The sequence below is a fragment of the Acomys minous genome (assembly GCF_964271855.1).
Source record: "Acomys minous genome assembly, chromosome: 6".
NCBI lineage: Eukaryota > Metazoa > Chordata > Mammalia > Rodentia > Muridae > Acomys > Acomys minous.
This window is the reverse complement of record NC_140487.1, coordinates 99299426-99312924: the sequence shown is the minus strand read 5'-3', so window position 1 is coordinate 99312924 and position 13499 is coordinate 99299426. Positions and strand designations below refer to the sequence as shown.

At 41.6% G+C, this 13499-nt stretch overlaps 1 protein-coding gene across 23 annotated transcripts in view; it reads left to right on the top strand.

Annotated features, from left to right (window-relative positions):
• Positions 1-13499, top strand: part of MACF1 (microtubule actin crosslinking factor 1) — a 348476-nt gene that overhangs the window by 178055 nt on the left and 156922 nt on the right. For all 23 annotated transcript variants that reach the window (XM_084787104.1, XM_084787103.1, XM_084787109.1 and 20 more), the window contains 14 exons: positions 1893-2059; positions 2995-3107; positions 3205-3311; positions 4145-4264; positions 4387-4482; positions 5060-5187; positions 5270-5363; positions 5543-5697; positions 6304-6580; positions 7864-7992; positions 9017-9094; positions 10130-10291; positions 12182-12286; positions 13298-13393. In XM_084787104.1, the coding sequence (XP_084643230.1) occupies positions 1893-2059; positions 2995-3107; positions 3205-3311; positions 4145-4264; positions 4387-4482; positions 5060-5187; positions 5270-5363; positions 5543-5697; positions 6304-6580; positions 7864-7992; positions 9017-9094; positions 10130-10291; positions 12182-12286; positions 13298-13393 (1827 nt within the window). The remainder of the gene's footprint in view (positions 1-1892; positions 2060-2994; positions 3108-3204; positions 3312-4144; positions 4265-4386; positions 4483-5059; positions 5188-5269; positions 5364-5542; positions 5698-6303; positions 6581-7863; positions 7993-9016; positions 9095-10129; positions 10292-12181; positions 12287-13297; positions 13394-13499) is intronic.

The window sequence follows — 13499 nt, the reverse complement described above, 5'->3', positions numbered from 1 at the left end:
TTATTTTATGGTTTTTAGTACAAAAGCAAAGTGTGCTCGTTCTCTTTCTTGGGAGACACTGTGGGTACCATTAGTACTGAACTGGCTTGACTTTATAGCTGCTCCCAATTTGCTGTTTGCTGGGTTCTTGGTAGACTTTATCCTCGGATGCTTTCCTTTATTCATTCTTGCTATTTCATTATAAGCTGAATAATTATTATATAAAACGTCCCCACTATTCGGTCAGCACATGAGGCCAGTGTGTATACTATTCAGAAAGCCTCAGAGTTGGAGGTTATTTCTTCCCAGCAACTGAGCTGCTGCTGACTTGTCAGGTGGCCAGGGGCTCACCCTCATTTCCAGAGAGTTGTACTGATAACATGTGGTGCCCAACCCCTCAAGAAACCTACAGCCTTAAGAGGTCAGGTTGAATATATGAGCTAATAATTAGTAATACAAAATAGCATCCAGTTAAATGATATTACAGGCTGCCAAGGCTGTGGGAGTTAAACAAGAACTGAAGGACGACCATTATTCAGTGAAGAGAGAAAAGGAACCTTTTTGTCATAACCCTGAACTTGGGATAGATTGTGTGTAATCCTTTCATTTATCACAGAACCCTTGAAGGGAGGGTAGCTATCATTCCCATTTTATAGATGTGATAACTGACCTTGCAGGTAAGCAGGATGGGATTAAAACTTGGGTCTGTGGGGAAGTAAAGGTATGCGCACGTACGCTGCCTTACCATATCCCTAAAATAGATCTTTTGCTGCACTTTGAAATGTCTTCAAATATCTTTGTTTCTTATAATAAAACTGTACAGGGCTGAAGAGGTGGTTTAGGACACTCACTGCTCTTCCAGAGGACCCAAGTTCAATTCCCAGCACCCGCAGCAGGCATCTCATAGCAACCTGCAATTATAGCCTCAAGAGTATCTGTTACCCCTTGCCCCTATGGGCCCCTGCACCCATGTGCACATACTCACACAGAGACAGATACATATAAGCCAGGAGGCGGTGGCACATGCCTTTAATCCCGCACTAGGGAGGCAGAGAAGGCAGACCTTTGAATTGGAGACCAGGCTAGTCTACAAAGTGAGTACCAGAACAGCCGGGGCTATATAGAGAGACCCTGCCTCAATCCCCTCACCCCCAAATTAAAAATGTACATGCTAAAAATTGAATATAGAAAAATCACATGTAATTCTACCATTTGGAGATAAATGTGATCGCCAGTTTGCTGTGTGTGTGTCTCCAGGTTTGTTTCTATAGAGAATGCGCATGTCTGTATCACATACATGTATGTGCACATGTTTGCATGACTATATACTTAAAGGATATATTTTTTAATCTTTATATAAAATCAGGATAGCTGTGTATATTATTTGTATCTTTTTTATAAAACTTGTAACTGTTTTCCAAAGTATACCTTTTTAATGCAACAAAGACTTTTGTTCTGAGTATGTGGTATAATTTGTAACCAGTAATTTCTCACTGGAAGTTTAAGTTCTTTATAACTTTTTGTTGTCTTATGCTTATTTTTTCTCAGTAAATACTTTTATGTAAACTATATTGTACATATTCTTGATCATTTCCTAACAACTTTTATGTATCCGTTAAGACTTGATTAAAAAGTGACATCCAGCACAGTTGTGCTGTTTATATCCTTCATAGTATGCTCTCACATGATAATGTTCCAAGGCGAATATTCTCTGATTTCTGATTATTATCATTATAGACCAACCAACCTTTTTGGTTTTGATAGGTTTTAATTGTGTTTCTCTGACTGCCAGAGAGCTTGAATATTTGTTGGCGTTATCATCTCTCTTCCTTCACAAGTCATGATGTATACTAAAGAGAAAGACAAAAGGTTTAATCTTATCTGAATATTATTCTGGTTCTGTCTGTTTGCAGATCTCTGACATCTACATTAGTGGAGAATCAGGGGATATGTCAGCCAAGGAGAAACTACTCTTGTGGACTCAGAAAGTAACAGCTGGTTACACAGGAATCAAATGCACCAACTTTTCTTCCTGCTGGAGCGACGGGAAAATGTTCAATGCATTGATCCACCGATACAGGTGCAGACAGTGGAATCTCAGTGCTAGTAGAGTTCTCATCTTATTTGTAATTAACTGTTACTCCATCCTCCCCTTCCACTAAGAATTAGACTCTGAGTCATTGATTTGTTTGAAAAGCAGTCTTTATTGAGCCTGCTGTTTTAGGCACTGGCCAAAGGAGTGAGCCAGTCAGAGGTTTTGCTTTGGGGGAGGTGACCTTTTCTTGAGGAAAACAAGCAGCAAGTAGATAACTAATTGCATGTTGTTATATAGTGGCAGGTACAGTAGAATTACAGGGTTGTGGTAATTTGGGCAAATATGGCCAGAGATAGCCTCTTAGATGAGGATGTCAGAAGTGAGCCACACAGACTCTGGGGTCAGAGCATCCCAAGTAGGTGGAAGAGCAAGTGCACAGGGCCTGGAGAGGGACTGGGTCAGTGTAAGGAGCAGCAGGTGATGTGGTGTGACAGGAGGAAGGAACACAGGAATTTTAACCTCAAAGGTAATTTGAGCTGGGTTGGAGAGATGGCTCAGAGGTTAAGAGCCTTCCAAAGGTCCTGAGTTTAATTCCTAGCAACCCCATGGTGGCTCACAACTATCTATAATGAGATCTGGTGCCCTCTTCTGGCCTGCAGGTGTACATGCAGGCAGAGCACTGTATACATAAATAATAAATAAATAAATCTTTAAAAAAATAATTTGAGCTCTGAACAGTCATACATATGCATCAATTTTCACTTTGAACCAGTTTATTGATTTGTGTAAGCTTGGAATTAGGTAGCATTAGGCTCCTAGTGTGCAGTTAAAAATAGGATCAGGGTTAGTATCCTCCTACCTCCTGTTTTCTCTCTGATTTACTTGGTGTTTTCAGTTCTGGGGACTGTTAGGAGCTTCATGTGTGAGCTTGTGTGCTATGTAGATGGTGGTTTTTCATGTCTCTTGCTGGATTTTTACAGACCGGATCTGGTAGATATGGAGAGAGTGCAAATCCAGAGTAACCGGGAGAATCTGGAACAGGCTTTCGAAGTGGCCGAGAGACTTGGGGTCACCCGATTGCTGGACGCAGAAGGTGAGAGTCACCAGATTTTAAGTACATTTGGCATGTTTTCATAATTCCTTCAGGCAGGTTCACCAGTTCTGACCCAAAACCCTTATCGTTCTCTCAGATGTGGATGTGCCATCTCCAGATGAAAAGTCTGTAATCACTTACGTGTCTTCAATTTATGATGCCTTCCCCAAAGTCCCCGAGGGAGGAGAAGGGATCAGTGCTACGGTAAAAGAACAATTTTCTAAAACACTGATTTATAGAGGTAGAATGCCTCTATTAGAGAATGGTTCTTGTTTTTTGTTTGTTTGTTTGTTTGTTTGTTTTTGGTTTTTTGAGACAAGGTTTCTCTATGTTATCTTGGCTGTCCTGGACTCGCTTTGTAGACCAGGCTGGCCTCAAACTCACAGCGATCCGCCTGCCTCTGCCTCCCGAGTGCTGGGATTAAAGGCGTGTGCCACCACGCCCGGCTTAGATAATGTTTCTTAATTTTTTATGCATAGAGGACTTTCACAAAGACCGCCTGAGTCTACATTATCTCTGTCATAGTGGATGCCATCTCTGAGAATGAACCTAGACATTGCTAATTTTGTGGCATTTGTTATACATCATTTTATGTTAAATGCCAGCAAAAAAATGTTCTTTCCATCCCCAACTGTAATTCAGAATGAAGCAATGTCTTCTTGGCTCCTGATAAGTTTGATTAGGTACTGTGGCTATGTGCTCTAGGCTCACCTGCTGTCTCGGCCCCCTCACTGTTGTAGCTACAATGTGAAGAATCCCCATGCCTGGCAAATGATCGTGGTTCTTGATTGTAGTTGCTTGGTTTATAGTCTTTCTGCCTGTCATGATATTGAATGCCAGCCTGGGATTCCTTGAGGAGCCTTGAGACTGAGACTTTGAGCATTAAGTTGGGCATCTGGGTGTTTAGAAGAGGGTTTTGTATGGTGTGGAGTGGCCTGAGATACTGTATCCTGTGCTGCTGCTGCTGCTGCTGCTGCTGCTGCTGCTGCTGCTGGACAATGGGAATCAGGTCTGTGATTTTTGCCTTCTGACAATAGGAAGTGGACTCCAGGTGGCAGGAATACCAAAGCCGGGTGGACTCACTCATTCCCTGGATCAGACAGCATACAATCTTGATGTCAGATAAATCTTTCCCCCAGAACCCTGTTGAACTAAAGGTAAAAGCATGGACTTAAGCTGCTTTTTATAAGTTCTCTATGGGCTCTAATGAGATAGTATGAAAAATTGGTCCCTGGTGCTTTAGTCTATTAATTCACTCATCAAATATTAATCTTTTTAGGCACTTTATAACCAATATATACACTTCAAAGAAACAGAAATTCTGGCCAAGGAAAGAGAAAAAGGAAGAATCAAAGAGTTATATAAATTATTAGAGGTAAGGAAGCATTTCTTTGGCTAAGCCTGGGTTTGCTGGTTTGTACTATGGTTGCTTCCTAGTAGATCCCACATGCTCTCCTTTTATCCTGCGTTGGCAGGTATACCCTTGGTGGACCTTGAAAATTTGTACCAACAAACTGTAATTATTAAAGGAGTTGTTGGAAAACAGCATCTCTATTCAGAAATCTTTTTTCCTTGCTTTTAGAGGAAAACTAAATATTTCCCTGAGATGAGAAGAAAGGAGACTTCCATTCATATTTTGATTTCTATGGAATTTGAAGCTGTAGAGTTGAACCTTGCCAGGACTCATTTAGAAGACCGATTTCTAGAAATGATAGAGGGCATGGAAGGGTTTAGAACAAGTGGTCTCTGCACATCAGAGCTTAGATACAAAAGTTTTGGCTCTTAAGTTGTTAGATATTTTACTGTTTTCCTATATTAGATAGTGGAGAAAACTGCTGACTGACTAGGACCCCCTCCTTAAAAAAACAAAACAAAACAAAAAGTACAAGTAATAGATGAAAACAGGCCAGAGAGCAAAGCTGGGGTTTGGGATTGAAAGGTATCTCTTTCAGGTGTGGATTGAATTTGGCAGAATTAAGCTGCCTCAAGGCTACCACCCTAATCATGTGGAAGAAGAGTGGGGGAAACTCATCATTGAAATGCTAGAGCGAGAGAAATCCCTCCGGCCAGCTGTGGAGAGGTGGGTCCAGAAGGTAGTCTGACATTCCTAGGGGGCTTCGTCCAGCCTTGTGCTTCATTCTGGTTTTTATGTTTTTTTTAAGGCTCGAATTGCTGCTGCAGATTGCAAACAAAATACAGAATGGTGCTTTGAACTGTGAAGAAAAGCTGACACTAGCTAAGAATACACTGCAGGCTGTAAGTATTTGTTCTGTCCTCCATCTCATGTTACATGCGGTCCACTTTTCACCCAGCTGCTCAAACAGCCAAGACGAACAGTTGAGGGATCCAGCTGTGTTACTTCCTTCTTCTTGGTCTTCTCAATCCTAGTGGGTGAGAGCAATTGTGTTTTCTCACCCATTTTCTCTGTGTTGCAGGATGCTGCACACCTGGAATCAGGACAGCCAGTCCAGTGTGAGTCGGATGTCATCATGTACATTCATGAGTGCGAGGGTCTCATCAGGCAGCTGCAGGTGGATCTCCAGATCCTACGGGATGAGAACTACTACCAGTTAGAAGAGCTGGCCTTTAGGTGAGGAGGAAGGGGGCCCCCAGGGAGGGCTTGCTTGCCATGAGGTAATGGATTCAGGCTGAGACAAGAACCAGGCACTGAATCTACAACTTGATTCTCAGACTTCTGTGTCTCTAGGGATACTGCATGCGCATACTATAAGCAGGAAATTTCCAGTGTCGTTCCTGCTTTTGCACCCTCTCTCCCTCTCTCTAAGAGCCTGTAGTATATTTCCCGGATCACTGTGCCATCTTACTGTGTTCCTTTCTATTTCAGAATGACCTGTAAAGGTATGCTAGCACATTTGGCTTTGAAACACTGTTATTCTAGTGAACTCATTTAGGATGCAGAGTGTCTAAAGTCACATGGCAACCCAGCATTTATTCTGTTATGATCTTCAGGAGCCACATAAATACTATGTTACTTCCTTCCAATTAACACTTTAATTTGGCATTTGCCTTGAAAACTCCAAACTAGATGATGTTAAAAATACCACTTTGCATTCCTGTAACACCTTTTCAAAACACTTTTCCTGATATGGTCTCATTTTTATTTTTACCATGTGCTTGTTAAATAGATCATGAAGATTTTATTTTAAGCATATTTAAGTCTCCTCTTCTACTTCAGGGTCATGCGTCTGCAGGATGAGCTGGTCACCTTGCGCCTAGAGTGTACAAATCTGTACCGGAAAGGCCATTTCACTTCACTTGAATCAGTTCCACCCTCTACTTTAACCACTACTCATCTGAAAGCAGAACCTCTGAATAAGACAACTCATTCTTCTTCTACCTCCTGGTTTCGAAAACCTATGACCCGGACTGAACTTGTATCTATCTCATCCTCTGAAGATGAAGGCAATCTCCGATTTGTTTATGAACTACTCTCTTGGGTAGAGGAGATGCAGGTGGGTGTTTGTCCAGAAAGTCATCGTAGAAGGCCAGGTTGTTCTGTGATCCTGGTAGAGAGCACCTTAATTGCTGATCCTGTCTGCACCTAAATTTCCCTTCTTCAATGTCCCTTTGCTTCTCTTCTAGTTAGCCCATGCTGGCCTGGAAGTCCACCGTGGCCAGTATAGCCTAAGCTATCCTTGAACTCCTTAGCTTCCTGCCCCAGCCTCCTGAATGCTAGGACTACAGGCATGTGCCACCATGCCTGATTATTTTCTCCTTATATTCTAAATGGACAGGGTCAAAATAGATTTTCGCAATCTCACACTGCTCATAGGCTTTTCTGACTTGAAGCCCTTTGGGAATCTGTTACCTTCTGCTAACTGTGCCCTAAGTGGTACTTGTGGGACACTTGCAGTATCTGTATATCTCAGTTATCTTTTTTGATGTTTCCTTGTTCAAGGAAGAGTTTATTCTTTGGTTTTTATTGTTTTGGTCATACCTCTTTAAGTTTAAACAAGACTGATATATTTATTCCAGTGGCACTACTCAACTATATTCTAGGTTAAAACTCAAATTTGACATTATTCCATGCCAGGCAATGCCTGTAAGCCCAGGGCTGGGGAGGCTGAAGCAGATGATAAGTTCCAGGCCAGCCTGGACTGTATGATAGGACCCCTATCTCAAGGGGGACAAAGATGGGGGAGGAGGGGAGAAATCTTCTATTGACTAGTAGGTGATGCTGTGAACACACTAAATGTTTTTAGATGCCCCCCCCCCTTTTGTCTACCTTCTGAAATTGAGAGACTCATAGTGATTTGTTGTTTTGTTTAAGACAGGGTCTCACTGTGTAGACCAGGTTGGTCTGAAATGCAGAGATCTGCCGGGTTTTACCTACTGATTGCTGGGATCAAAGGCATGCACCATCATGTCTGGTGACCCTATAAAGGAGGATGTTGAACATTCAGTCTATTAAGAGCCCTTCCTGACTGATAAACTTAGGGCTGTTTTCTCAAATGCTACCACTGCTGTAGTCTTGCTCTCAAGGGTCGGCTGTGGTCTATTTTCCTGTAAGAAGCCATGGTATGATAGAAACTGTTCAGATGCCCAATTCTTACCCATAGCCGTGTTGTTTCTTTAAAGTACAGGCTGGCTTAGTAATCGTTCTGTTTCAAACGCTGAGATTACACGCATGTGCTACTATACCTGGCTGTTACCTGTAGTCTTCTCGTTCACCTGCTGACTCTTAGCCCTTTCTCTTCCTCTGTAAGTTATGACATATCTGTGCTTTCTTTTTCAGATGAAATTGGAGCGAGCAGAGTGGGGTAATGATCTGCCTAGTGTGGAGTTGCAGCTGGAAACACAACAGCACATCCACACCAGTGTGGAAGAACTGGGCTCAAGTGTCAAAGAGGCTAGGTTGTATGAGGTATATAGCATTCAGAATCTACATTATGAGAGTTTTGGGGAGGAGCAGGTAGTGGGAGGTGTGTTCAACACTGCTATTTTGAGAAGGAGGAGGTTCTGAAAAATAAAGTGTATAATTAATAATTCTTTACAACAAATTCCCAGTTTATACAAAGTGTTTCTATTAACCTTTGAACTAACTTTGTGAAAAATGTATTTTAACTAATAGATACCTTTATACTAAAAACCAAAGCATGATCTTAGGGCCTAGAGAAATAGCTCAGTGGTTAAGGATCCATATTGCTCTTAGAGATGATCTGAATTCAATTCCCAGCATCCACATCATATGGCTCACAACTGCCTGCATGTTTAGGATCTATACAGACACCTGCACTATATACTAGAAACACACACGCACACGCACACACACACACACGCACACACACACGTTTAAAAAATAAATGAAAAAATTTAAAAAGTGTCACTGAAAGCTAAAGTCAGAATCAGTAAATAGAAGTATCTAAACTTAGCCTCTGTTTCCAAAATTCATATTTGTTCCCTTTCGCTGTGAGCCTGCAGTAAAGAGCTGGTACAGCAAACTGCTCCCTCGGCCCACCCTCCATCACTTCGTTCTATCTTCGTTTTTGAGGGGCTTGCCTTGGTTTGGCGTCTGGTGGTAGTGGACCACACTTAGGGGCTCAGTGTCTGCTAGGCAAGTGCTCTGTTGCTGAGCAGCACCTAATGCTCCTGATTCTTGTTTTTATTTCATCGCCTCTCCCGCTTCATAGGAGCAGCCATCAGGTGTGGGGTTTTCTTAGAAGCCTCTGAATTACTGGAAGCACAGGGACATTAGGAGTGTTGGCTTGGTTGCTCTGCCAAATTGCTATCCAGTCAGTGCTGCCTTAAGCTATGAGGTCTGACCTAGACTCCTGTTGTCCAGGCCTGTGTTTCCCAGAGAGGCGAGCCCTCACCCAAGTATCAGCATCTTGTTTACATGGTTTCTCGCTGTTTCTCTAATGTCTTTTTATTTCCCTTATGCGTGTCAGGGGAAGATGTCCCAGAATTTCCATACCAGCTATGTTGAAACTCTTGGGAAGTTGGAGACACAGTATTGTAAACTAAAGGTAAGCTTTTGCTGGTTGATTTAGACTGTGTTCGTGGAGAATCTGGCTCCTCCACACAACACTCTTCCACAATTCAGAAATCACATGGTTTGGGTCTGTCTTAGTTTTCTTTTTAGTAGATTATATTTACTGTGTAATTATTCATATGGGTTATAACTTTTAACTTTTTTTTGGTTTTTCGTTTGTTTGTTTTGTTTTGTTTTGAGATATTCTCTTCCTACATAGCCCGTGCTGGCCTTGGAACAATCCTCACCTCAGCTCAGCCTCCAAAATGCCAATATTATACTTGTATTCTACCGCAGTAAGCTTCTAGATTTTTAAAAAAATTTATTTATTTATTATTATGTGCTCTCCCTGCATGTATACCTGCACACCAGAAGAGGGCATCAGATCACATTATAAATGGTTGTGAGCCACCATGTGGTTACTGGGAATTGAACTCAGGACCTCTAGAAGTGCAGTTAGTCCTCTTAACCTCTGAGCCATCTCTCCAGCCCAAGCTTCCAGATTCTTAAAGGGTCAGAAACCACTGCTCTGGAAAATGATAAACAAGTAAAACAAATCTTAGCTGTTTTTCACCAAAGGCCATATGTATCTTGAGATGCCATAACTAAAATATTTAGGTTGGTGGAGGGGCAATTTCTCCCGTTTTTTGTTTTTTCACTCTCTTCTATTGAGATTGTCTGTGGTAGCACGAGCCAAGATCACTCTTTATATAGGAACCCTCACAAAAATCTTGTGAGTCATAGCTTCAACATAAGATTGACAGTGACCTTGGAAATTTTGTATAAGCTGTATAAAACTTGAGTCCACATAGAATAACCTGGATATTTAAAAAGCTGGCTTAGGGTGTGTATGGCTTAGTGGTAGAGTATTTCCTAGCATGTCTAAGGCCTTAGGTTCAAATACCAGCACTTTAAAACAAACAAACTAGTCTTAGTGCATTTCCTGGGCCGTTCTTTCCTGATGCCACTGTATTGTCTTCTCCAGATGCGAAGGCTGGCAGCCTAATCTTTTAACTCTTGCTTTGTCCAGGAGACTTCTAGCTTCCGAATGAGGCACCTTCAGAGCTTGCACAAATTTGTCTCCAGAGCTACAGCCGAACTGATCTGGCTGAATGGGAAAGAGGAAGAAGAACTAGCATGCGATTGGAGTGACAGTAATCCCAATATCTCAGCCAAGAAAACCTACTTCTCTGTGAGTCTCACACAGCAGAGCTGTCATGTTTAATGGCAGTAGCAGGAGACAGAACCATCTGCAAAGACTGTGCTTTGAGAGTAGCTGTTCTAAATCTGTGGGTCGAGACCCCATTGACAAATATTTATCTAAAAATATTTACTTTATAATTTATAACTAGCAAAATTATGGCTGGGGGTCACCACACATGAGGAAGGGGCGCAGCAGCAGGAAAGTTGAGAACCACTGCTCTAGAGATACACATTGATAGAAGGAAATGGAGTCTCTGCTTATCGCGTCTGTTCTGTGAGAAGTGAGTATGGAGGAGCAAGAGCCCTTGAGTGGTTTATTTAGGAAGGCGTGTAGATAGCGACCCAGTCTGCAAGTTGAGTCATTTCAGAAATTAATACAGCTTTGTTGGTAAGATTATAGGGTTTGTAGTGTGATGAATCTAAATGCAAGTTCTTATTTGCCCACTAACAAGGCCTTGTGACCTTGGGCAAAGCATTTAGTCTTTCCTGGACCTTGTAAAAATGAGATAATAACTATTTGAAAGGTTTGTATAAAAAGTTGAGTAAAACTTAATAAGCTAATCTAAGCAAAGTGCTTTATTATGCAGGAGAGTTGCACATTTTGTTTTTGTTTTTCTAGACAGTGTTTCTCTGATTAGACTTACCTGTCCTGGACTCGCTTTGTCAGCCAGGCTGGCCTTGAATTCATTGAGTGCTGGGATAACAGACATATGCCACCATGCCCGGCCTCTGAGTTGCACTTTTAGATTTTTATGATAGTTTGAATTTTTATTAACATTTTGGTCTTTCTCTCTTAACGTGTAAAATGGTAGGAAAAATCCATTATTATTGGGGCAATGCCTTCTACTCTCTTCTCCTTCCTCCCCTCTCTGTCTCTGTCTCTCTTTCACTGTGTCTGTCTGTCTGTCTGTCTGTCTCTCCCTCTCTCTCTCCCCTCTAATCTTTAAAATTTATTATTTTATATTTATGGGTATTTTGCTTGCATATGTGTCTGTGTACCACATGTGTGAGTTACAGACAGTTGTGAGCTACTATATGGGTGCTGGAAATTGAACCCCAGTCCTCTGGAAGAACAGTCAGCGCTCTCAACTGCCAAGCCATCTCTTCATCTCTGCCTTCTATTCTTTATAATGAAGAAGTAGACAATTAGGTAGTATTTTTTTTTTTTGCTACTTTTAGTATTTCCATAGGCAGAATTTTAAAGCGTTTTATAATTCTTTATGCACTCAGATAGCTCTTCTACTAACACCCACTTGTTCGTTTAGTTCCATTAGTCTACAATTATTTTTTTAAAAAAAATGTGAATGTTGCCTGATTGGAGAAGGACATAGGAATCCTCTGAAGAGAAAAGGAAAGACTAGGTGTTCTGATGTGTGTCTGAAAATTACAATGAGGCCACTAGACATATACAGAAAGTGCTCTGAATCATAAAGGAGAAGAGGTGAAATCTGATAGTTAGAGTTCATGGAAAAGCCAGCATTTAAATTGGGTCTTGTATTAATAGAATTTTGTGTCAAAAGAGGACATTTTGAGCTGAGAGAATAGCTGAGCAAAGCCTGCCAGTTCATGATCTACCAGTGCAGGGTGCTTATGTGGTGCCGACTAATTGGCCATGTTAACCATGTCAGCTCTTTCCTCTGCATCCTGAGTTTGCCTAGTCAACTCAGGGCTAGCCTGGGGCTTACTGTGCTTTGTGAATCCCTTCCCCTTAATTCCATTATTTTTGCCCTTTTCTGAGATCCCTGGGCATTTGCACTTATACGTCACATTTTGGCACCAATCCTGTTATAGGCTCCTTAATGTCAGGCAGGGAACACTGTGTTTTCTTTATTGCCTCTTCCTCCTTAATTTATTCCATAAAATTAAATTCAATTTGCAGGAGTTGACAATGGAACTGGAAGGGAAACAAGATGTATTTCGTTCTCTCCAGGATACAGCAGAACTGTTGTCACTTGAGAACCACCCAGCTAAGCAAACAGTAGAGGTTAGTGATCTTTAAATGTGTGAAGGTCCAAGGCGTTTTATAAAAATAATGAAGTATGGAGCTTTGTTCTTCCAAGGCCTGGAGGAAATGTCACACCATTTGTTTCATATCATGTCCCTCTTTTTTTTCTTTTTTTCCCCCCTATTTCTCCTTCAAGACAGGATTTCTCTGTGTAGTCCTGGCTGCCCTGGAACTCACTCTGTAGTCCAGGCTGACCTCAAACTCAGAGATCCACCTGCCTCTGCCTCCTGAGTGCTAGATTCAAAGGCGTGTACCACTACCTCCCAGCAGATTATCTTTTGTATCCCAGACTGTTTGGTACTTCCCAAAATCCTGCAAATGGTTTTAATAGTTTCAGAAGAATATTAAGAAGTGAATTTAAGAGACATTGACTTATGACTTATTAGTGGAAGTACTTGTATCATTTTTAAAAGTAACTGTTCAAATTTGTTTTACTTCTTTTTAAAAAAGACATTTATTTACTTTTATTTTATGTGTATGAATGTTTCGCCTCCATGTATGTCTGTGTACCACATGCATACCCAGAGGCTAGAAATTGTGTTGGATGCCCTGAGATCTGGGAGCCACTACACAGGTACTGGAAGTCAAACCCAGGTCCTCTACAAGAGCACCAACCCCCTTAACCGCTGAGCCACCTCTGGTCCCACATCCCCCTTCATGTTGCTATACTGCTCTTGGCCAGAGAAGAGAAGCAGCCGACGAGCAGGGAGGGATTTATTTATTTATACTCTGGTTTTTCTGGCATGGTCATTTAATTATACTTAAGTATAGAAGACACTTTTTCTGGATGACTCATTTTACCAAATCCATGCTGGACGAATGGCAAGGTTCTTTCTCCTTAGAAGCATTGCCCAGTCGTCAGTCAGCTGTCTCCATGTCTCTCCTTTGTCTTCTGTATCAGTAGCAGACTTGTACTTAGAAAGCACCTAACACATATATTTTGAGCCTGTTAAACTCATGCTCTTTTGCACATATGCTTGGCTGTTACAGGCATATAGTGCTGCTGTCCAGTCACAATTACAGTGGATGAAGCAGCTGTGCTTATGTGTTGAACAACATGTGAAAGAGAATGCAGCTTACTTTCAGGTATGGCCTTTGGTGGGGGTGGGCGTGGGGGTCATGTACATACTTATGCCAAAAGTTAGGTTAAAAATACATCCATATGAGCTGGGCACAGTTGGGCACGCCTGTA